Source organism: Lagenorhynchus albirostris, chromosome 12 (assembly GCF_949774975.1).
Source record: "Lagenorhynchus albirostris chromosome 12, mLagAlb1.1, whole genome shotgun sequence".
Classification (NCBI taxonomy): domain Eukaryota; kingdom Metazoa; phylum Chordata; class Mammalia; order Artiodactyla; family Delphinidae; genus Lagenorhynchus; species Lagenorhynchus albirostris.
The window spans coordinates 87,669,117-87,694,966 of NC_083106.1; the positions used below are offsets into that span (position 1 = coordinate 87,669,117).

At 37.6% G+C, this 25,850-nt stretch overlaps 1 protein-coding gene across 1 annotated transcript in view; it reads left to right on the plus strand.

The window, feature by feature from the left end:
* EYS (eyes shut homolog) overlaps positions 1–25,850 on the plus strand; it is a 1,671,360-nt gene that overhangs the window by 1,640,949 nt on the left and 4,561 nt on the right. The window contains exon 40 of the mRNA XM_060167756.1: positions 23,956–24,117. Coding sequence (XP_060023739.1) covers positions 23,956–24,117 — 162 coding nt within the window. The remainder of the gene's footprint in view (positions 1–23,955; positions 24,118–25,850) is intronic.

Sequence of the window (25,850 nt, forward strand, 5' to 3'; positions counted from 1 at the left end):
GAGAGCATAGTTGGAGAGCCCTAAACGCAGCACATTTGCTGAGAACAAAGCAGATGTGCATCCGTGAGGGCAACAATTTAACCTCATAGGCTTATAACATGTGGAGATAGAGAACTATTTATTTATTGAATAGACTGTGCTTTGAGTCCATCATGAGAAACAACGCTCTGGAAATTAGTAATCTATTTTAGAAAGCTTGAGTTCTACCACTGAGAACAGAAACATTTGGTAGCAAACCACTTTCAATGGGACTTGTTCAACTTAAAGTGATTTAAGAAGTGTGCTGAAATAAGCAGTTACTGCATCCAGGGTAGAGAGGTGATGAACTTTTTAATGCTTGAGGGGAGTCTTGCAGAGATTTAGGTTTTAAGAAAATCTGTACTTTAAAAGCAGAGATGTGGGTCAGCAAGATGGCAAACTAGGAAGCTACAGGCTGTCCTTCCCCTACAGAGACACCAAGTTAACAACACATGGACCATGATACCTCTGTGAGAACTCCGGAGAGCATTTGAGAAGCTACTGCACCCAGGTCATAATTGTGGAGGGAATTTTGCATCCAAATAAAGACTGATTCAGGCTAGAATAATCAAAGGATGTTAAATCTAGGGACAGTTTTGATGCATGTAGATATACATGGCTTAAAGTATCTCCCATAAACTGCATATGAATTGCAAGGAAGAAAAAAATGCCATATTTATACAGCAGAATAGCATACAGTGGAAAAAAATAAGTCAACACCTTGACAAAGGTGAGGAAAATTGATTTCACCAGTGAGGGACAGATAGATACATGTGCCTCCATGTGTGATGCCCTGAGAAGAACACATTGCCTGTGAAACACCTCAGCAAGAATGCATACTCTAAATCTGCTTAGAATGAAATATCAGTCAAACCCAAAATGATGAGCATTCCTTTCAAAAACAAAGAGGGAAGAAAAGATCCTTCAAAAACATCAGTGTCATGAAAGACAATGAAGACTGTGGAAATGTTCTAGGTTAAAAGACATTAAAGAAGTATGACAACTCAATGCAACATCTGAGTCATATGAGATTTCATACTCTAGGGTAAAATATTATTGGATCAACAGAAAAAATTGAAATATTAATACTAGGTAAGATGAAAGGATGGTATTAATATTAAATTTATTAAAGGTGATAACTGTACTGTGGTTATATAGATGAGAATATCTCTAAGTTGTTAGGTGCAAAGAGCCATGATGTATGGAACAAATTATTGAGAAAAAATATCATGTAGACAGATAGCTAGACAGCACTAGATAAAGGGTAAGAAAATTAACAAAAGATGAATCTGGGTACAATATGCTTTGTACTCATTTTATTTTTTTAATTTTCTATGCATTTTAAATTATTTCCAAATAAAAGGGTAAAATTAACTAATTTTTAAAAGATCGTATGCAATAATTTGATGACTGGTAATTCTATTCTCCTAGATTGGTTTAATACCTTGCCTATAAATACATTTAGGACCCCAGATTCTCTGCAAATAATCATTTAAAAATTTTAGAATATTTTCTCCCAGAGGAAGAAAAGAATGTACAAAATTAAAGATCCTTCATCATAGCTGATGCTACCATATATCATGGGTTTCTTGTTTTTAATGTTTTTATCCATTTATAGTAAACAAGAATAAGGTACTGTTTGTCTTCAGAATATTGACACTAAATGCATTAGACGTTTTCTTCTTGCTGTTTTTTAGTTTAGCAGAGACTATTTCATTTAATTATAACATGACAGTTTGTACTTTTGAATATGAAATATTTCTTATTAACGCTCTTATTAACTTAGCCTTGCAAAAAAATCTTTTTTTAATTCACTAGGCCCCAAGTTGACCTTTGACATAACTAACCCATAGGCATTAACCCGATTTAAAAACACCATGACCCTTTCTCTTACTACTAGGTTCTACTCTATCTCAGAGAGGCCACCCCAACCATAGTAGAGAACCCTCTCAGAGTGAAAGAATTCCAAGTCCAACCAATAGCTAGCTTATTTCAAAATACCTTTACTGTATGGAACTTCTATGTATCACTGTACAATTAGGGAAATTGATGGTGTCCCTGTTATCACTGATCAATTAAGAGATTAGAACTACTACTCTAGAAAGACAGTCCTAGAGATATATTTTGTAAACACAACTTTGCCTGAACATGAACAATTGTGATTAAAACAAAAAGACTACATGTATTGATATTACATGAAACTTAAGACTATTCTTTTTTTCTGCTGATCTTTGTAAACTCCCTGTATCAATCATGTTAGGCTAGGTTATGATGCAATAACAAACAATCTCCAAATCTCAGTGATTTAACAAACAAAAATCTATTTCTTCCTTATGGAATGTGTCAGCAAGGTGGCTTAACTCAGACTAGTTACTCAGGGACCCAGGTGGATAGAAGCTTTTTCTTGACTGATGCTTCTACTACAATCACTGAGTCTAAGAAAAGGTAATACAGTGACTCATGCCCTGGTTCTGACAGAAGTGATACATGTCACTTCTGCTCACATTTGATTGGGCTGAGCAAATTACAAGGTCACTTCTAACCTCAAAAAGAGCAGGAAAATGCAATCTTATAATGTAATGAAAAGGAGAGGAAAACTGAAATGTTAGATAAGCAGCCTTAATGACTACCCCACTCCCATATCCCAGTAATAAAGACCAGGAGATTATCAGACAAGAATATCTTACAAAAGGAATAAGGAAGAGGTCTTTTTAGCTCTTTAAGTACCTTTCAAACTTTTTAACCATGATGGTTAAAAAAGTAAATAAAAACCAAGGCCATGTATCCTGAAATGTTTAATGATCTCTTCATAGAAACTGTCTTGAATTTCCTAAGTTTCAACTATGGGGTCCTTAACATAAGTCTTTGTGGATCATGAGCATTATGAAGAGTCACTCAGAGATTGTCGATGCCAAACTGCACAGAGAAACACTTACAGAGACACAGAAACAAAGTAAAATTGGAACAGAAGCACAGGCCTCCCGAGGACCACACCATCAAACACCACATACGACTAGTGGATTATGTCCTGCCTTAGGTTTCCATTCGCTACATCTACATCTTTATTTCTGTCCTGCCCCTACGTTCATCAGAATCATTTTTGTTACATTCCATATATATGTGTCAGCATACGGTATTCGTTTTTCTCTTTCTGACTTACTTCAATCTGTATGACAGACTCTAGGTCCATCCACCTCATTACAAATAGCTCAATTTCGTTTCTTTTTATGGCTGAGTAATATTCCATTGTATATACGTGCAACATCTTCTTTATCCATTCATCTGTTGGTGAGCATTTAGGTTGCTTCCATGTCCTGGCTATTGTAAATAGAGCTGCAATGAACATTTTGGTACATGACTCTTTTTGAATTATGGTTTTCTCAGGGTATAAGCCAAGGAGTGGGATTGCTGGGTCATATGGTAGTTCTATTTTTAGATTCTAAGGAACCTCCATACTGTTCTCCATAGTGGCTGTACCAATTTACATTCCCACCAACAGTGCAAGAGAGTTCCCTTTTCTCCACATCCTCCAGCATTTATTATTTGTAGGTTGTTTTTTTTTTTTTTTTTTTTTTTGGTTACATTGGGTCTTTGTTGCTGCGCACGGGCTTTCTCTAGTTGCGGCAGGTGGGGGCTACTCTTCATTGCAGTGCGCAAGCTTATTGCAGTGGCTTCTCTTCTTGTGGAGCACAGGCTCTAGGTGCATTGGCTTCAGTAGTTGTGGCACGTGGACTCAGTAGTTGTGGCTTGTGGGCTCTAGAGCGCAAGGTCCATAGTTGTGGCACACGAGCTTAGTTGCATTGCGGCACGTGAGTTCTTCCCAGACCAGGGCTCGAACCCGTGTCCCCTGCATTGGAAGGCAGGTTCTTAATCACTGTGCCACCAGGGAAGCCCTATAGATTTTTTGATGATGGCCATTCTGACCAGTATGAGGTGATCTCGTTATAGTTTTGATTTGCATTTCTCTAATGATTACTGATGTTGAGCATCCTTTCCAGTGTTTATAGCAATCTGTATATCTTCTTCAGAGAAATGTCTATTCAGGTCTTCTGGCCATTTTTGGATTGGGTTGTTTGTTTTTTTTTTTTGATATTGACCTGCATGACCTGGTTATATATTTGGCAGATTAATCCTTTGTCAGTTGTTCATTTGCAAATATTTTTTCCCATTCTGAGGGTTGTCTTTTAGTCTTGTTTATGGTTTCCTTTGCTGTTCAAAAGATTTTAAGTTTCATTAGGTCCCATTTGTTTATTTTTGTTTTTATTTCCATTTTTCTAGGAGGTGGGTCAAAAAGGATCTTGCTGTGATTGATGGCATAAAGTATTCTGCCTATATTTTCATCTAAGAGTTTTATAGTGTCTGGCCTTACATTTAGGACTTTAATCCATTTTCAGTTTATTTTTGTGTGTGGTGTTAGGAAGTGTTCTAATTTTACTCTTTTACATATAGCTGTCCAGTTTTCCCAGCACCACTTATTGAAGAGGCTGTCTTTTCTCCATTGTATATTCTTGCCTCCTTTATCAAAGATAAGGTGATGCTATGTGCGTGGGTTTATCTCTGGGCTTTCTATCCTGTTCCATTGATCTATATTTCTCTTTTTATGCCAGTACCATACTGTCTTGATTACTGTACCTTTGTAGTATAGTCTGAAGTCAGGGAGCCTGATTCCTCCAGCTCCATTTTTCTGTCTCAAGATTGCTTTAGTTGTTGGGGTCTTTTGTGTTTTCATACAAATTGTGAAATTTTTGTTCTAGTTCTGTAAAAATGCCATTGGTAGTTTGATAGGGATTGCATTGAATCTATAGATTGCTTTGGGTAGTATGATCATTTTCACAGTGTTGATTCTTCCAATCCAAGAACATGGTATATCTCTCCATCTGTTTGTATCATCTTCAATTTATTTCACCAGTGTCTTATAGTTTTCTGCATACAGGTCTTTTGTCTCCTTAGGTAGGTTTATTCCTAGGTACTTTATTCTTTTTGTTGCAATGGTAAATAAGGAGTGTTTCCATAATTTCTCTTTCAGATATTTCATCATTTGTCTATAGGAATGTGTGAGATTTCTGTGAATTAATTTTGTATCCTGCCACTTTACTAAATTCATTGATTAGCTCTAGTAGTTTTCTGGTAGCATCTTTAGGATTCTCTGTGTATAGTATCATATCATCTGCAAACAGTGACAGTTTTACTTCTTCTTTTCCTATTTGGATTCCTTTTATTTCTTTTTCTTCTCTGATTACTGTGGCTAAAACTTCCAGAGCTATGTTGAATAATAGTGGTGAGAGTGGGCAACCTTGTCTTGTTCCTGCTCTTAGAGGAAATGGTTTCAGTTTATCACCATTGAGAATGATATTGGCTGTGGGTTTGTCATATATGGCCTTTATTATCTTGAGGTAAGTTCCCTCTATGCCTACTTTCTGTAGAGTTTTTATCATAAATGAGTGTTGAATATTGTCAAAAGCTTTTTCTGCATCTATTGAGATTATTATATGGTTTTTATCCTTCAATTTGTTAATATGGTGTATCACATTGATTGATTTGCATATATTGAAGAATCCTTGCATTCTTGGGATAAAACCCACTTGATCATGGTGTATGATCCTTTTAATGTGCTGTTGGATTCTGTTTGCTAGTATTTTGTTGAGGATTTTTGCATCTATGTGCATCAGTGATATTGGCCTGTGGTTTTCTCTTTTTGCGACATCTTTGTCTGGTTTTGGTATCAGGGTGATGGTGGCCACGTAGAATGTGTTTGGGACTGTTGCTCTCTCTGCTATATTTTGGAAGAGTTTGAGAAGGATAGGTGTTAGCTCTTCTCTAAATGTTTGATAGAATTCACGTGTGAAGCCATCTTTTGTTTTTTGGGCTTTTGTTTGTTGGAAGATTTTTAATCACAGTTTCAATTTCAGTGCTTGTGATTGGTCTGTTTATATTTCCTATTTCTTCCTGGTTCAGGTTGAGAATGTTGTGCTTTTCTAAGAATTTGTCCATTTTTCCAGGTTGTCCATTTTATTGCCCTATAGTTTCCTGTAGTAATCCCTCATGATCTTTTGTATTTCTGCAGTGTCAGTTGTTACTTCTCCTCTTTCATTTATAATTCTATTGATTTGAGTCTTCTACCTTTTTTTCTTGATGAGTCTGGCTGATGGTTTACCAATTTTGTTTATCTTCTCAAAGAACCAGCTTTTATTTTTATTGATCTTTGCTATTGTTTCCTTCATTTATTTCTGATCTGATCTTTATGATTTCTTTCCTTTTGATAACTTTGTGGGGGTTTTGTTCTTATTTGTCTAATTGCTTTAGGTTTAAGTTTAGGTTGTTTATTTGAGATTTTTCTTGTTTCTTGAGGTAGGATGGGATTGCTATAAACTTCCCTCTTAGAACTGCTTTTGCTGCATCCCATAGGTTTTGGGTCATCATGTTTTCATTGTCATTTGTTTCTAGGCACTTTTTGGTTTCTTCTTTGATTTATTCAGTGATTGCTTGGTTATTTAGTAGTATAATGTTTAGCCTCCTTGTGTTTCTATTTTTTACATTTTTTTTCCTGTAATTGATATCTAGTCTCATACTGTTGTGGTCAGAAAAGATACTTGATACAATTTCAATTTTCTTAAATTTACTGAGCCTTGATTTTTGTCCTAAGATATCATCTATCCTGGAGAATGTTCCATGAGCACTTGAGAATAAAGTGTATTCTGTTGTGTTTGGATGGAATGTCCTATAAATATCAATTAAGTCCATCATGTCTAATGTGTCATTTAAAGCTTGTGTTTCCTTATTTATTTTCATTTTGGATGGTCTGTCCATTGGTGAAAGTGCGGTGTTAAAATCCTCTCCTATGATTGTGTTACTGTCGATTTTCCTTTTTATGGCTTTAGCTTTTGCCATATGTATTGAGGTTCTCCTATGTTGGGTGTATATAAATATTTACAATTGTTATATCTTCTGCTTGGATTGATCCCTTGATCATTATGTAGTGTCCTTCTTTGTTTCTTGTAATAGTCTTTATATTAAAGTCTATTTTGTCTGATATGAGAATTGCTACTCCAGCTTTCTTTTGATTTCCATTTGCATGGAATATCTTCTTCCATCCCCTCACTTTCAGTCTGTATGTGTCCCTAGGTCTGAAGTGAGTCTCTTGTAGACAGTATACATATGGGTCTTGTTTTTGTATCCATTCAGCCAGTCTATGTCTTTTGGTTGGAGCATTTAATCCAGTTACATTTCAGGTAATTATCAATATGTATGTTCCTATTACCATTTTCTTAATTGTTTTGGGTTTGTTTTTTTGGGTCTTTTCCTTCTCTGTGTTTCCCACCTAGAGAAGTTCCTTTAGCATTTGTTGTAAAGCTGGTTTGGTGGTGCTGAATTCTCTTAACTTTTGCTTGTCTGTAAAGGTCTTAATTTATCCTTCAAATCTGAATGAGATGCTTTCTGGGTAGAGTAATCTTGGTTGTAGGTTTTTCCCTTTCATCACTTTAAATATGTGCTGCCACTCCCTCTGGCCTGCAGAGTTTCTGCTGAAAGATCAGCTGTTAACTTTATGGGGATTCCCTTGTATGTTATTTGTTGCTTTTCCCTTGCTGTTTTTAATATTTTTTCTTTGTATTTAATTTCTGATAGATTGATTAACATGTGTCTTGGCGTGTTTCTCCTTGGATTTTCCTATATGGGACTCTCTGTGCTTCCAGGATTTGATTTACTATTTCCTCTCCCATGTTAGGGAAGTTTTCAACTTTAATCTCTTCAAATATTTTCTCAGACCCTTTCTTTCTCTCTTCCTCTTCTGAAACCCCTATAATTCAAATGTTGGTGCATTTAATGTTGTCCCAGAAGTCTCTGAGACTGTGCTCAATTCTTTTCATTCTTTTTTCTTAATTCTGCTCTGTGGTTGTTATTTACACTATTTTATCTTCCAGGTCACTTATCTGGTCTTCTGCCTCAGTTATTCTGCTATTGATTCCTTCTAGAGAATTTTTAATGTCATTTATTTTGTTGTTCATGATTGTTTGTTTGCTCTTTCGATCTTCTAGGTCCTTGTTAAACGTTTCTTGTATTTTCTCCATTATATTTCCGAGATTTTGGATCATCTTCACTATCATTACTCTGAGTTCTTTTTCAGGTAGACTTCCTATTTCATCTTCATTTATTAGGTCTGGTGGGTTTTTACCTTAGTCCTTCATCTGCTGTGTGTTTTTCTGTCTTCTCATTTTGCTTAACTTATTGTGTTTGGGGTCTCCTTTTTGCAGGCTGCAGGTTCATAGATCCTGTTGTTTTTTGTGTCTGCCCCCTGTGGGTGATGTTGGTTCAGTGGCTTGTGTAGGCTTCCTGGTGGAGGGGACTGGTGCCTCTGTTCTGGTGGGTGGGGCTGGATCTTGTTTTTCTGGTGGGCAGAGTCGCATCCATTGTTGTGTTTTGGGGTGTCTGTGAACTTAGTGTGATTTAGGCAGCCTCTCTGCTAATGTGCTGGGGTGTTTTCCTGTCTTGCTAGTTTTTTGGCATGGGGCATCCTGCACTGGAGCTTCTTGTCCATTGGGTGTAGCTGGGTCTTCGTGTTGAGACAGAGATCTCTGGGAGAGCTCTCACCAGTTGATATTACATGGAGTTGGGAGGTCTCTGGTGGTCCAACCTCTTGGACTCAGCTCTCCCACTTTGGAGGCTCAAGGCCAGCACCCAGGCAGAGCACCAAGACCCTGTCAGCCACACAGCTCAGAAGAAAACGTAGAAAAAAATAAATAAATAAATATTTTCTTTTTAATTTTTAAAAATTATTAAAATAAATAAAAAAGAAGAGAGCAACCAAACCAATAAACAAATCCACCAGCAATACAAGTGCTTAGAACTAAACTAAGATAGACATAAAAATCAGAAACAAATCAGTCACAGACAGCAAACCCCAAGTCTACAGTTGCTCCCAAAGTCCACCACCTCAGTTTTGGGACAATTCGTTGTCTATTCAGGTATTCCACCAATTCAGGTACATCAGTTGATTGTGGGGATTTAATCCGCTGCTCCTGATGCTGCATGGAGAGATTTCTCTTTCTCTTCTTTGTTCACACAGCTCCTGAGGTTCAGCTTTTGTTTTAGCCTCAGCTCTGCATGTAGGTCACCCTCAGGCATCTGTTCTTCACTCAGAAAGGACAGGGTTAAAGCAGCGGCTAATTAGGGGGCTCTTGCTCCTACAGGCCAGGCGGAGGGAGGGGTACACTAGTCATAATTGGAATGGGGGTGAGCCTGTGACGGCAGAGACCAGCATGATGCTGCAACAGCCTGAGGTGTGCTATGTGTTCTCCCAGGGAAGTTGTCTCTGGATCATGGGACCCTGGCAGTGGCGGGCTGCACAGGCTCCTGGAGGGTTGTGGATAGTGACCTGTGCTTGCACACAGTCTTCTTGGTGGTGGCAACAGTAGCGTTAGCATTTCATGCCTGTCTCTGGGATCTTAGCTGACAGCCGTGGCTCACTCCCATTTCTGGAGTTCATTTAGGCAGTGTTCTGCCTTCTGTGGACACACGGGGAAAGAATCCCCTCTCTTCGCGCACCCGGAAACAATGGTCTCTTGCCTTTTAAGCAGGTCCAGACTTTTTCCTGCACTCCCTCCTGGCTAGCTGTGGTGCATCAACCCCTTCAGACTGTGTTCATGCAGCCAACCCCAGTCCTCTCCCTGGGATCCGACCTCCGAAGCCCGAGCCTCAGCTCCCAGCCCCCGCCTGCCCCGGTGGGTGATCAGACATGCCTCTCGGGCTGGTAAGTGCCGGTTGGCACTCTGTGATTCCTCTGTGCGGGAATCTCTCTGCTTTGCCTTCCGCACCCCTGTGGCTGCACTCTCCTCCGTGGCTCCGAAGCATCCCCCCTCCGCCACCCACAGTCTCCACCCATGAAGGGGCTTCCTAGTGTGTGGAAACCTTTCCTCCTTCACAGCTCCCTCCCTGGTGCAGGTCCCATCCCTATTCTTTTGTCTCTGTTTTTCCTTTTTTCTTTTTCCCTACCCAGGTACATGGGGAGTTTCTTGCCTTTTGGGAAGTCTGAGGTCTTCTGCCAGCCTTCAGTAGGTGTTCTGTAGGAGTTGTTCCACATGTAGATGTATTTCTGATGTATTTGTCAGGAGGAAGGTGATCTCCACGTCTTACTCTGCCGTCTTGAAGGCCCCCCCACATGCTATTTCTTTTTCTTGCCTTATGGTAGTGACTAAAGTCATGTTTAATCCTGAAGAGAAGTGATAACTGTGGGCCCACGTCTTGTTCTTCATCTTAAAGAGGATGCTTTTAACATTTCAGGATTAATTATGGTTAACTGTTTGCTATAGGTATTTTTTAGATCCCCTCTACTAGGAAACAAAATGCTAGTCCTAATTTGTTAAGAGTTTTCATCATTAATTGGATGTTGAATTTTATCAAATATTCTTGGATCAAATGAGATAATCATATGATTTTTCTCCTTTAATATGGTCAATTATGTTGGTTGATTTCCTAATGATAAATTAAACTTGGAACCCTGAGATAAACTTAATTTGGTTATGACACATCTTTTTTACACAGGGAGTTGGATTCTGTTTGATAGAATTCTATGGCTATGTGTACAAGTGAGATCTCTCTATAATTTTCTTTTCTCATACTGACCTTCACAGGGTTTTATATCAATCTTATTCTACACTCAAAATATGAATCATAGAGTATTATCTCCTTCTATATATGTGGAAGAGTTTGTGTAAGATGGTAATTATTTTTCTTAAAATAATTTGTAGAACTTGCTATTATAATCATATTGGCCTGGTGTGTCCTTGTGGGAAATTTTTGATAACTGATACAATTGCTTTTATTCTTATAGGCATATCCACGTATTTTTAAAAATTTCTCCTTAATTCAATTTTTATAAGCTGTAATTCTTTAGGAATTCATTGATTTCTCTTAAATCTTCAAATTTATTGCTACAAAGTTATCCATTAGAACCTCTGATTATCTTTTTAATATCTGAAGCATTTAATTTATAGTATAATTTATTTTTTCCTTGAAGAGTTGAATGCTGAAGATTGGGTTTGGCAAGTTTGACAAATACCATCAAGGCAAAATCTGGCTTTATCATCATATTTATTTAGCTTCTATTTCCCTTTTTTCACTTTGTTTTTTTGTTTGTTTGGTTTTGGTTTTGGTTTTGTTTGTTTTGCCTCTGAGTGTTCTTTCTTTCCAGATCATCAATTTATTTAGAAAGATGTTTTAAAATAATTTCTCCAACATTTCTAGTTATTGACTAAAGTCAACAACTAGATTCATTTTAAAGAAACCCTCTGAGATGTATGAGCATAAAGCATTAAGAACTATAGAAGAGGGCTTTCCTGGTGGTGCAGTGGTTGAGAGTCCGCCTGCCGATGCAGGGGACACAGGTTCGTGTCCCGGTCCGGGAAGATCCCACATGCTGTGGAATGGCTGGGCCCGTGAGCCATGGCCACTGAGCCTGCGCGTCCAGAGCCTGTGCTCCACAATGGGAGAGGCCACAACAGTGAGAGGCCCGTATTCCGGAAAAAAAAAAAAAAAAAAAACAACTATAGAAGAGAGTTAAGAGTGTGTGTGATGGGACACTGCAAATGAGAACACAACTATTTGGGTCCCCAGATTTGAGAAGACAATACTGCTGGAACTTGATCAGAGGTTTTGATGGTGAGGGAGGAACACCGATAAAGGAAAAGGTCTGTCTGCAGCAGTACAAGTGCACCAAACTGTAACCCACCCACCCGCACTCCCATTAGAGGTTAGGAAAAGTCCATGTTTTCCAGTAGCTCATACAAACTCTTTCTGACAATGAATCATTTTTAGGAGACTTTACTAATCAATGTAGGTTAATTAAGAGGAAAACACCAACACCCCTCTTTTTGGATAAAGAATTGAGGTTCTCAAAAAAAAAAAAGGGACTTCCCTGGTGGTCCAGTGGCTCTGTGCTTCAAATGCAGGGAGCAGGTGTTCGATCCCTGATTGGGGAACTAATATCCCATGTGCCTGATCCCAGGTGCCGTGTGGTGTGCTGCCCACCCCCCAAAACAGAAAAAAAGAATTGAGGCTCTGGCCAATGGCCTCAGGGCTGGTCAGTGGGAGGGGCAGTTTCAGAAGGGATAGTTTTCTGAGATAAATAATAGCTAAAACTTCAGATGACTTCCAAATTACACAAGTTTCACTCTTGACCATCACTTTTATGGCCTTATTTATTATAAACAGGACCCCCCAAAAAACGATTAATATTTATATTTACCACTGTTTCACAACCGTGGCACTGAGTGGCACCAGACCAGTGGAATCTTGTGAAAAAGAAAGCAGAATGGGCTGATTAGTGAGGTGGAAACACTTGGATTGTAGTGAGGCACTATCTGATTTAGGGAATCCATAGGTTTCTAAAACAAGCAATATTTTAGTTTTATAAGAAACTGCAAAGCTATTTTCTAGAGTGTCTGAACCATTTTACCTTCTCACCAGCAGGTGTGAGAGATCACGTTTCTCCACATTCTCACCAGCATTTTCTGTTGTCATTATTTTCTTTTAACTTTAGTTTTTCCGGTAGGTGTATAGTGACATTTTATTGTCCATAAACTCTTTTTAGGCTTGTGGGTATACAGGGCACCTATTGTTTTCAGTTTTGAGGCCTCAGCTGAAACTCTTAGACAGCAGGAAACATAACACTGAGATGTTTCCTGGATTACTTATCTCAAAGAAAGTCAGGCAGACAAGTTTACCTACTAATCAAGCCTCCGAGTTGTCAGATGGAAGGGCAGGGCAGAATCTGTGGGCCGGGTGATATTTTCTAATTGGATTGGTCTGCTAGTTTTGTGCCTATTTGTCTCCCAAGTTATATATCCCCAAATTCAGCATGGGAAAGTGGAGGAGGCTGCAATTAAAAATACTAGAAGAGTCATTTTTACTAAAGATTTTGGAAGACATTGAGGTTTGAAGAAGTACTGATTGGATACTCTTGAAACAAGCATAGAATAAAAAGGAAGAGACATCTCCACACTTCTGCAGAAAAGCCAGCAGTTGAGCTCCAGCCATGATGGAGGAGGTCCCCAACAGGAAGGTTTTCTGGAGCAGGTGAAAGTCATTGGCTGCCGGCTGAGGCACCTCTCATGGGCGGAGGGGGGTGGTGGTGGTATGAACAGATCTGAAGGCATTAGGAGCAGCAAACTTTGTCAACGTCATCATTTTCTTACTTCAGGTTTTGAAAGTGGTAAAATGCTCTCAAATAGCACACATCAAAGAGGGAAATATGAAAATACCTGAATTATAAATACAGTATATTTCAGCAGCTGCTTTTTTCTTTTTCATTATATTTATTTTCCTTATATCCATACTCTGTGTCTTGCTTAAGTTCAAGCATACTTTAATTTTAATTTGTCAGTTGTCTTTGAATTACCATGGACCTGGGCACATATTATCATTTTTTATATCAAGTTCAGTTTTAAAGGGAAAAAAAGAACACCATGTCTCTCCTTGTCTTGCTGTTCTAATGAGAGTGAACATATTACCCACTGAATCAGAACACTTTGAAGTCCTATTTATGGCTTCTACCTGTCTCCGTGGGCAGACCCACTCACATCTAAAAGGCATCAAAACTTTTAGTACTCTACTTGAGCTGTAAAAATTTAATGTACAAAATCATCGTAATTCAGCACTAAAAGGTATCAACTATCTATTCATGGTTTCAAAAAAGCACAGTCATTTAAAAATAGATCTTCATCTGTCTTATCTATTTAAATAGATCCATCCCTTATCTAAGAACACAGGGCATTGAAATTCTTGAGCAGCTTTGAGTTACAAGAATTTCAAGCCAGTGGGAGAAATGGGAGGTGCGAGCCTATGTGCAGCACCTCAAGTGAGATATTTTGAAACCAAAAGGCAAGGCCTCATATTAACATCCAAAACATAGAATTTTAACCTAATTAGGATTATGCTTTATTATAAACACTTATCTTTTCTGGAATTTTTGTGGTTCTGAAAGTGCTGAAAAATTTCCTATAATCTTCAGCACCAATAATCAGTGGGTTAAGAAATTTACTTTCTAATTCTTAAAGTAAACATAGTACCATAAAAAGCCAATGTTAAATGCTCTTTAAGTGGATATTATGGTGCAAAATGCAGATTCCCATTCCCCTTTCAAAATGAAGGTACTCACTACCTCAACTGCTGGGAAGATTGCCTGCAGTTAGCTTAAAGCTGAGTCCCTCCCCAAGACTGAAGGGAACTGCCTTGTCCACCCCAGCGACAGCCTGAATCTAATGACTATTTGATGTGTAGGCAATGGGGAGAGAGGTGCCTCAAAGGCCTGGCCACCATGCCTCAATGTGAAGTAACTCTCAAGGGTCATCCCAGCTCCAGAGATCTCATGAAATCAGCTGCCAGCTTCTCTCTCCTGCTGCCTTCACCCTCTCACAGGTGTTGTTTCCAAGAGCATTCTCCAATAAAACTCCTGAACACAAATCTCCACCTCAGAGTCTGTTTCCTAGGAAACCCACTCAAGCGAACATGATGCAGGAACTAGCTTGAAGGGGCTCCAACTTGTCAAATGAGTAAGAGTTTGAGGAACAAATTAATTATAATTAATTAATTATATTAATTATAATATTAATGGATTAATACCCACTGAATAAAAATAATGAGACTATACTAATATAAAGGAAGGAAGGAAGGGGGGAGGAAGGAAGGAGGGGAGGAAGGGAGGAAGGGAGGGGGGAAGGAAAGAGAGAAGGAAAGAGGAGAGATCTTCCTTAGATTTATTTATTAGTAGAATTTCAATTAATAACTGCAAAAGGAATGTTACAAATAGAGAATCAACATGTGGCAACAATCTCTGGAATGCTGATTCCAGCTGGAGTTGTCAGTGAAGGTGGTGGCTGGCTGAGGAACAGGATATTGATAAAATCTTGGAATACCTTCCCACAAAATACAAATTAATTGCAAATGGAAATTGAGAAATTAAAGTGAAGAAACCTGTCAAAGACAAATATGTGCAGGCAATCAAAATTAGCATTACCAGTAAAAAGGTGGGTCTACACTGTGTACCTCTTCATGTGCACAGCATCATTGTTTGGTATTTCTGCAAAGATCACATGATCTGAATCCGGTCATGCAGAAACATCAGATGAATCTAAGTGGACAATTATCCTAAGAATGTAAGACCTTTTAAAATCTAAGGACGCAAGACCTAGAAAGCAGATAAGAACAGAGAAACTGTTCCAGATTGAAGGACTCTGAAGAGACATGACAACCAAGTGCAACACATATTCCTGGAGGGTATCCTGGATCAGCATGGAAATAGCCACTGTTGGGACAGTTGATGACATTTGAATTGAGTCTGTAAGTTGGATGGTAGTATTGTACCAATGCTGATTTCCTGGTTTTGAGGTTTGTGTGCTAATTATATGAGAGAATATCCTTGTTTGGGGAAAATAATCACTGGAATATTTAGAAAGGATGGGGCATCACGTCTTTAGATTGCTCTTAAAAGTTTCAGAAAAAAGACTAATAATGATAAATGGTGTGTGTGCATGTGTGTGGGTAACAGAAGAAAAAAATTCAATAAAATAGAAACGACTGCAGAATATGGGTGAAGGAAATATAGGAGTTCTTTTTATTATGGCCACTTTTCCATAAGTTTACAATTATTTCAAAATAAATTATTAAAAGTTATTTTCCTTTTTGTTTTCATTATATAACTGGGTTTTAAAAAAAAATTTTTTTTAGCACTTTCAGCACTTTAAGTGTCCTTGTTTCTATTGGACAAAATGATCTTTTAAACACCCCAAAAATAAGCTCAGACACAGCAAATGTGGTATACACTAAAATAAAAAAAAAAAAAACACAAAAGCCTCAGAGGTGAAGATTAAACTAATCATCATAAGGCCTAGTGCTACCTGCTACTGATAGGGTTAGCCTGTTTTTCCTCTGAATCATAGCTTTGTACAAATCTATACATGTGGATGTAATATCATTCCTTGGATATTTATTGAGACTTGTCTTATGGCCCAGGATATAGTAAATAGTTGTAAGCGTTTCACGTGTTTTTTTACAAGAATGTGCATTGGGAAGTGCTGTGTTCTTCACATTCATTATATCAAACTAGTTGATTGTGCTGTTTATATCTTCTATATTTCTTACTGATTTCTGTCACTTGACTTATTAACTACTGTTAATTACTGAATTCCAGATCATATCTCAGCCTAGTCGACTACCACCTTGAAAGTTTAAAAGTCATCTCAGCTGTCCTGAGCTCTACATCTTCTCCAAAAGATTTGCTCCTCCCACAGTCCCCATCATTTTGGTTAACGGCAACATCATCCTTCCAGTTTCTCAGGGTAAAAGGCTTGCAGTTATACTTGATTCCTCTTCTTCTTTCTTCCCACGTGTAATCTTTCAGCAAATCTTGTCAACTCTAACCTTAAAAGAGGTTTGAAATCTAACCACTTCTCACTACTTCCACTCTACTTCTCTGATCCAAGCCACCATCATCTCATACCAGTATTATTGTAATCACTTCTTTGACAGGGAGACCCCTATTTTCACCCCCGCTTTTGTCACTTTCAGTGCAGCAACCAAAGTGATATGGTTAAACTTAAGTCAAGTCGTGGCACTCCTCTGTTCAAAACTTGCCAGTGATTTCCAATTTCATTCTGTCTAAGCCAAAGTCTTTATGATGGACTTTAGGGCCATCCATGTGTAGACAATTTCCTATGGATCTCTCAGGTTTCTGCACAATTTTTGAGCACAGGCACTGCTGCTTTTGTTTTGGATTATCTTTTCCAGTATGTTTATGTAAAGAACATCCTTGGAAGATAGAGATACTGCCTTCCTTCAGAGCACCACAGCATGCTCACTGCCCATTATAAAAAATTTGTGTCTCTGACCTCAGATTTCCTCTCTAAGTAAACAAAATTTCTGACACTCTGGCTATTGCTAATACTGTGAGCAATAAATTGTCCTTTGTTTCTGACCCAGGAGTTTCGTGTTTTCTGCTATCATCCATGAAAATTTGGCACACTAACTTATTAGCCTGCCAGCAGATAAAATCTCAGATACTTCACAGTTCTTTACAATGTGATCTGGTCCCCATAACCCCTCTGACCTTCTCCCTTAAAACTCTCCTCTTCTTTATTGCCCTTCAGTCACACCGACTCCTTCCTGTTCCTTGATCATGGCAAGAGCCCTCCACGGGGCCTTGCTCTTGTTATTCCCTCCCTCCCCAGTGATCCTCATAGGCCTCTCCTTGAGGCTTTTATTCTAATATCACTTTCCTTGAGCCTACATGCACATCCCCTAATTTTTCTTTCTAGAAAAATTGTGTATCAACATCTGTGTATCAACAGATGCCAGATGTGTATCAACATCTGGCATATTACATATTTATTTAGTTTGCTCAATATCTCTACCCACAAAGATGAAAGCACCAGGAATTTTTATTTGTTTGTTTTACTGTTAACACCTCTGACAGTCAGCCAAAATCCTTTAAGTCTACTTCTGGGAACCTAGAAGTCTTAGCACAAACATTTGCCTTTGGTGGGATAAGGAGGGTTGTCAGTGGTTAGCAAGTCTAGAAGATGGAAATCAGGAAGTATTACATTTATGGTTCAAAATACATGTGGAATACCTTCACCATAAACTGATGATTTTCAGGAGTTAGTAGGCATACAAGAAATAATTGGAAATTACTCAATGACTCAGCAGCTGGTATGGCCCTGTCAATTTTCCCCTTCGCTCTCTTTTACTCCGTAAAAGAAACAGTTGAGTCATAGAGAACTTAGGTATTTTTCCTGTTCTACTCCCTTCTTGAAGCCTGGTAAATAAAAACATACCTCTTTTTAAATATCTCACACCAATATTTTGAATGTGTGCCATTATTAGAAAATTTACTTCTCCCAGTACTTTCTAAATATGATTGAATACTTAATTAAATAATAAGCTATTAGAGTCAAGCAAGTCTTCCGCATTATATAAAAAAAGAAATAAGTCTGTATTAAGTACCTTTTCAAGACATACAATGCCAGAGCTACTAATAAAATCTATTTCTTTTGATTTTTAGTTCAGTGACCTTTACATATAGTTTCTTACTCGTCACTTTTTTGGAGAAGGGCTGGTGGGGTGGTCAGTTGTCTTATCACGAGCTCACATGTGCACAGAGAATTCCTGGTTCTGGCGCTGAGCCAGTATCAACAACAGTTTCAGGAGAAACCTCCTAAGGTTTAATTTAATTTAATTTCCATAAATCGGAAGGACAGATGAAGGAAAATGCAAGTGTAGCTTACACAGAAGGGAGCCAATATATATGTTCTAAGTCGATGGAAGGAGAAATTAAATTTAAGAATATAATGTTAATTTTTAAATGTAAATTTGAAGAAAACAACAACAATAATAATAGTCATTACTTACATAATATTTACTATGTGCTGGGCACAGTTCCTTAAATATATTAACTCATTTAACCTTCACAACAATCCTATGAAGTACTCAGATTTTCTCCATTTGAGAGACAGAAAAACCGAATCACAGAGGGTTAAGTAAGTTGCCCAAGTTCGCATACCTAGTAATGGTGGATCACAAATGGAAATAAAAAACAACTATTTAATTGGAAGAAGGTGTGGATGAAAAATTAGGCAGTATTAAAAATAATTTGTAGGGCTTCCCTGGTGGCGCAGTGGTTGAGAGTCCGCCTGCTGATGCAGGGGACACGGGTTCGTGCCCCGGTCCGGGAAGATCCCACATGCTGCGGAGCGGCTCAGCCTGTGAGCCATGGCCGCTGAGCCTGCCTGTCCGGAGCTTGTGCTCCGCAACGGGAGAGGCCACAACAGTGAGAGGCCCGTGTATCGCAAAAAATAAAATAAAATAAAATAAAGGAGACTGTAACTGTGAGATGAGTAAGGCTTTCTACAACAAGACACTACAAGCAAAAGACATAATTTAAAAAACCAAGTAGTTTGGTGAATAAAAAATAAAACTTTTGAATAACAAAACAAACCATAAGCAAAGTCCAAAGAAAAAATGAGATTATGTTTGCAAAATATATAAGAAAGGATTGGTATACAGTATAAATTTTTAAAACTTCACATCCAATAGAAAAACATGCAAAAGACATGAACAGAAAAGTCACAGAAAATCCAAATGTGTGATACTCAAACAAGAAGCTCAACTTCACTTGTAATCAGCAAATTGCTAATTAAATGCTGTATGATTGCCCCAAGTTAAAAATGTGAATAATTTCAAGTGTGGGTGGGGATATGGACACGCATACTCTGTCACCCACTGCAGACTGGAGTATAGATTGGTGCAGACAACTTTGGAGGGGACTTTCGTAGCATCTACTAACTCTAAAAATGCACTTGGACTATGACACAGAGATTCTATTTCTCACATATTTACACACGAGAAACGTTCTTACATGTTTACAGGGAGGTATAACCAAGTATGTTCACTACAGAAGTATTAGCAATAACAAAATAATTTTAAGCAACCCAAGTGTCTATCAATATGAGAGTGGTTAAAGTTAACCGAAGATAAATGACGATATATCCAGAAGTAAAAGGAGGCCAGCGTATATGGATTTTAATGAACAAGGAGGAAAGTGGACAGACAGGGCCACCATGCAGGCTGTTCACTGAACATCTCCAGGGAGCACTTTTCACATAGACTGAAATGTGAATGGCACCCCATGGAGTTGTGCAGTGTACCATCTGCATAACGATACCTGGGGGACCTGCAGATGGGGATGATGTCGGGGATTTAACAGGAAACCAAATCATACAAAGCCTCAGAGGCCATGGTAAAGAATCCGCATGTTATTCTAAGTAAAATCCCTAAAGATTATAAACAGGGGAATGAATTCATGGGTTTTTTTTTGGTTGTTTGTTTGTTTTTTGCAGTACGCGGGCCTCCCACTGTTGTGGCCTCTCCCGTTGCGGAGCACAGGCTCCGGACGCACAGGCTCAGCGGTCGTGGCTCACGGGTCCAGCCACTCCGCGGCATGTGGGATCTTCCCGGACCGGGGCACGAACCCGTGTCCCCTGCATCAGCAGGCGGACTCTCAACCACTGAGCCACCAGGGAAGCCCGAATTCATGTTTTTAAAAGATTCCTCTGGCAACTATGTGAAATGAATTAGAGGGGGTTAAGAGAAGTGAAAGGTCAGTTAGGAGTGTATTGCAATGGTCTAATCAAGAGGTGATAGTGACCTCAATCTGGATAGTGGCAATGGAAATGGAAAGTTGTAGACAGACATAAATATATCATCCAGACAGGATCTGCAAGACCTGCTGATGCATTACCCTGGCAAAGGCAGAGGAAACGTTGGAGAGAGTGCAATTAGGATGACTACCAGTTTTCTGTACAGAGCTGTGAATGGATAAGGGATCCATTTACTGATCTGAGGAAGTCTGGGGGAGGAATATTTTCGAGCAGTACAATTTCAAACGTGTTAAACTTGATATGACTGAGATATCCAGGACAAGTTATCAATGAGAAAGATGGCTATATGAGATTGAGCTCAGAGAAAATGTTTAGACAGATATAAATTTTAAAGGAGCTGTGATATGTTTTTTGAGCACATGGAACTAGATGAGAGATCACCAAGAGAAAGAAAAAAAGAGGGAGGAAGCTAGGAAAGCACTGAGGAATTATAAAATTTAGAGGACAGAGGCACATGCAGCCAGAGAGATAGAATGGGAAACCAGAAGAAATGGCTGAGATGTCCTTCAGTGAGGGAACTGCTAAGGAAATTATCCTATATCCATTCTATAAAATATCATGCCCACACAAATACAGTCAGTTAATCTTTGACAAAAGAGCAAAAGCAATACAATGGAAAAAAGATAGTCTTTCAAACAAGTGGTGTTGAAAAAGCTAGATATGCATATGCAAAAAATAAAAAGTCTAGACACAGACATTATCCTCTTCTCAAAAATTAACTCAAAATGGATTGTATACCTAAATGTAAAATACAAAACTATAGAACTCCTAGAAGATAGGAGAAAAATCTAAATAACCTTGAGTTTGGTGATGACTTTAGATGCAACACCATAGGCAGGACCCATGAGAGAAAGAATTAAGTTGGACTTCATTAAAATTAACAACTTCTGCTTTGCAAAGGACTTTCAAAATAATGAGAAGACAAGCCACAGACTGGGAGAAAATATTTGCAAAAACATGTCTGAGCGAGGACTGTTATCCCAAATAGGCAAAGAACTTGTAAAACTCACCAACAAGAAAATGAAAACCCCAATTTAAAAGTGGGCAAAGGATCTGAACATACACCTCACTAAGGAAGATATACAGATGGAAAATAAGCATAAGCAAAATGATCTGCATCATATGTCATTAAGGAACTGCAAATTAAAACAACTGTGAGATACCACACCTACTAAAACAGCAAACATCAAAAACACTGACGACACCAAATGCTAGAAGTGGTGTAGAGCAACAGGGATGCTCATGCACTGCTGGCAGGAGTTCAAAATGGTACAGCTACTTTGGAAGACAGTGGGCAATTTTTACAAAACTAAACATACTCCTACCAGTGATCCAGCAATGACACTCCTTGGTATTTAACCAAGTGAGTTAAAAACTTATCTCCACACAAAAAACCTGTGCACGGTTGTTTACAGCAGCTTTATTCATAATTGCTGAAACTTGGAAGCAATCAGGATGTCCTTAAGTCAGTGAATGGATAAATACGCTGTTGTTCTTACAGACAATGGTATATTATTCATCGCTGAAAATAAATGAGCTATCAAGCCATGAAGACATGGAGGAGCCTTAAATACCTATTACTAATTGAAAAAAGCCAATCTGAAAAGGCTACAGACTGTATGATTCCAACTCTATGGCATGCTGGAAAAAGCAAAACTATGAGGATAATAAAAATATCAGTGGTTACCAGAGGGAGGGGAGAAGGGAAGGGTACATAAATGAAGCACAGTAGATGTTTAGGACAGTAAAACTATTCTTTATGATACTATAATGGTAGATACACGTCACTATACATTTGTCAAAATCCACAGAATGTACACTAAGAATGAACACTAAGGTAAACCATGGACTATTTTTAACCAAGTCTATTTTTTAAAAATACTGTGCAAGTATTTAAAAGAACCAATAGGCAAAACACGCTAAGTCAAAGTTTCATAAAGAAGATTATTGAGTAAAAAAGGCAAGTATATTATGTATAGTTTATATATAATATGGTTTCATTTATGTGAAATAAATCAGATACTAGATATACACACACATTAATTGTATGTGCACTGAAAAACAAGGCCTGGCTATATAATATTCAATAAACTGTTAATAGTCGTTCCTGGGAATTAAGAGAAGAGAAAGAAGAATGACATTTCATCTTTTTACTTTACACTCTTCCGTATTATTTAAATGACTTATAATAAATAGGTCTTGCTTTAGTAAAACTTAAAAAAATAATTTCAAAAGGACACACTTTTTAAACCTTCTCTATATTCTTAATATAAACTTTAATTCAGTGTTTATGAAAATATGGTTCAAGTGACACCTAAGTCAGAAATACCTGGATGTTTATTAAAATATACTTCCTAGACCACATCTCAGTTTTAATAATTCAGATGCTCTAGCAATGAGGTACAGGACTTTGCATCCTTACCAACTACCCTGGGTGATTCTAATCTCTGCCATTCTGAATTGCAATAAGTCAAAATGAATGATGTAGTTGCTTAAAAATCAGCAAATGCCTCCGGGGTAAACACTTACCAGATACCTATCAGCCTAAAAGTGAAAGACAACAGTTAGTACAGGCCTGACCCAGAGGGAGAAAAGGCAAAATAACTAGATTAATGGCTCAAGGTAAGTGGTGAACCAGCACACACACAAGAAGCACTGTCACATTATAAAATGAGAAAGAAAGAAGGAATATAGACTCTGTAAAGAGATAAAAACTGCCAAGTGTTCAGAACTTTCCTTCTTCGTCTCATAATTCCCATCTGGTCAGTTATACACAGAAGCAACAAGTAATATCTGAGGGACTATAAATCTGTATAAATGATTCTACTTCAATTCATATTGAAATAATTTTCTCATGCTTAACCTGAAGTAAAACCCAAGAGTTAGCACCTTCTGCAGAGGTATGGTCCTAAATTAATGCCAAGTAAACTGACATTTATTTCGATTTATATAATCACTTAGGGACTTCCCTAGTGGTCCAGTGGTAAAGAATCCACCTTCCAATTCAGGAGACTCGGGTTCGATCCCTGGTCAGGGAACTAAGATCTCACATGCTGCAGGGCAACTAAGCCCACGCGCCACAACTATTGAGCTCGCGCACCTCAACGAGAGCTCGCGTGCCACAAACTACAGAGTCCATGCACTCTGGACCCCACATGCTCTGGAGTCCGCACACCACAACTAGAGAAGCCCACAGGCCTCAACAAAGACCTTGCATGCTGCAACTAAGACCAGACGCAGCCCCCAAAAATAATAATAAAGAAAAAATTAAAAAATATATATAATCACTTAAAATATCTCTTGACTTGATTACACTTTATATTTTAATCAGATATATAGAAACTGAAGAATAATTCATATAGTGATGGCTTCTATCTTCCCCTATTTGAATCTTTTTTAATGTAAGCATTTTTAATGTAAGACATTCCCTAGAATCTCACATTTTTGAGATACGAATAAGATATTCTCAGAATCTATGCATCTGAAGTCTTTCTATAATGCAACCTGGAGCAGAGGATTTGTGTCACACAGTACCAAACAAAAGGAGCACAGACGGTTTTTTTAATTGGCCTCTAGTTAGTGGGATTAGAACAGAGTTACCAAGGTTCAATGTGTTCAGTTGGGAGCAACTCTTGGAAGGTAAGTTCTTAAATGACAAAACTATGTGAATTTATTGTATTTATGAGCAATACACTTTTGAAATTCAGGTCTTTGTTTTGTTTTGTTTTTTAAGCTTTGTCTATAAGTGATCCATCTTTCAAAAGCCACGAATTATCCTGGATGTCTTTTGCTTCCTTTCCTGTTCGAAAAAAGACACATATTCAATTGCAGTTCCAGCCTCTTACTGCAGATGGCATCCTATTCTACGTTGCCCAACGCCTAAAAGCAGAGTCAGGTAAAGTTCGCAAGATCTTTGCTGAGGAAAAAAAAAATTCTAATGAATTCCTAATAGGCTCTTAAGTGATGTGTCATAGAGTATTTTTTTAAGTCACTTAGTCTATAAAATATGTAAACATTTGATCTTTTTGTTCTATTGTCACTGCAAATGTATGCTTTGAATTGACTCCTAAATATGAATGTTAGCAAAATAGCAAGAGCTTTGTTAGAATTACAGTTAGCAAAGTCCAAATATAGCATATGTTCAACTTTATAACAATCCCATCAAAAAAAGAGGTTGAAGCTATGCATAATAGTCCTATGTCAAAATGGACAAAATATGCATATAAAAGATGAAGGAAAGGAAGCCATGACTGATATATTCCCAGTAAATCCATCCACATTTATAATTCAAAACAATTCCTTTAAGTTATTCAGTCATTTAAATAGTAAACCTGGGACCCATGTTCCAAAATAAGTTTATAAAAATGTTTTTTTAACTATAAAAACTGCATAAATTATCATAATATGAAATAAAAATATTTTAGTATGTTTCAGTTTGAAATTTTGATTTTTGAGTTTTTATTGCTAACTCTTGATTTCCATCTTCATAATATCTTTCTCCAGAACTCTGACAAAGACATTTGCCTATATAGTTACATTTCTACTGCCAAATATTTTTAAATGTTTACATTTGGATTTTCTTTCAACTTGTTTCTCAGAAAATGAAATTTTGGTAATGATAAATAAATCAGTTTATTTTGTTTCAGCAGTGAACAAAAATGATGCTCTGATTTTCACAATCTAGTATAAGGAGTTCTTTTAAAGGTGTGTCTCATTATGCTGCTAAATAATGAGACTCTCAGAGAATTAGACAAAAGTGGTTCCATCTCAAGGCACTGGTAAAATACTTTCAAAATAATTTCAAGGAGAAGAGATGATAATTTCAAAGGAAAAAGATAAATCTCTTAGAAGAGGTTTGCTCTCCTGAGATTTGATATTTGGTTTTAAATGTATGATTGATTTAAATCTCCCGGTGAAAATGCCAAATGGGAGAATCATGTACAAACAGAAAATTTCTATTTTTAAATCAAGAGACATTAAAAGACAATCATATCAAGTTGTATTGCTCATAAAAACTCAAGGTTAACCTTTGTATGATAAGGGCAGAAAATCAAGAGATATTCAGGACTGTGACTGGCCAAGAACGTTGTGCTATAGTTTTATAATCAGTACACTGGATAGTTATATTTATGTGTATAAAATAAAAAGCTCATTTACATTAACACACATAGGAGAGAGGGAGAACACTTTCTTACATCTAAATAGCTTTGTATTTCAGTTCATAACAGTCAAGATTTTCCTTTTTTATGCCCTTAGACACTATTAACAAAGATGAAAATAGATTAGTTTCATGTCATAACTGGTGCTGCATTTGACACTTATGTAAGGAACTCATGAAAACTTTAAAATATTAAATCTATACTCTACATTCTCAGACTTGGATTAACCTGAAGGTAATTATAAGATGAAAGGCATAAACTTGTTTATTAATAATCAGGTGGTAAAGTATGTTTCATTTAAAGTTGCATAAAATACAGGTGACTGCCCCGTACTTTGACCTTCTCTAAGAGCTATGTCTGATATAAACATTAACCAAGCCTTCTAGCTGATCCTCTGCTGAGAGGAGCTATTGGTAAAAATGCCCAAACATTTAATACACAACGTCAAAAGCCACAAATTTAGATATCA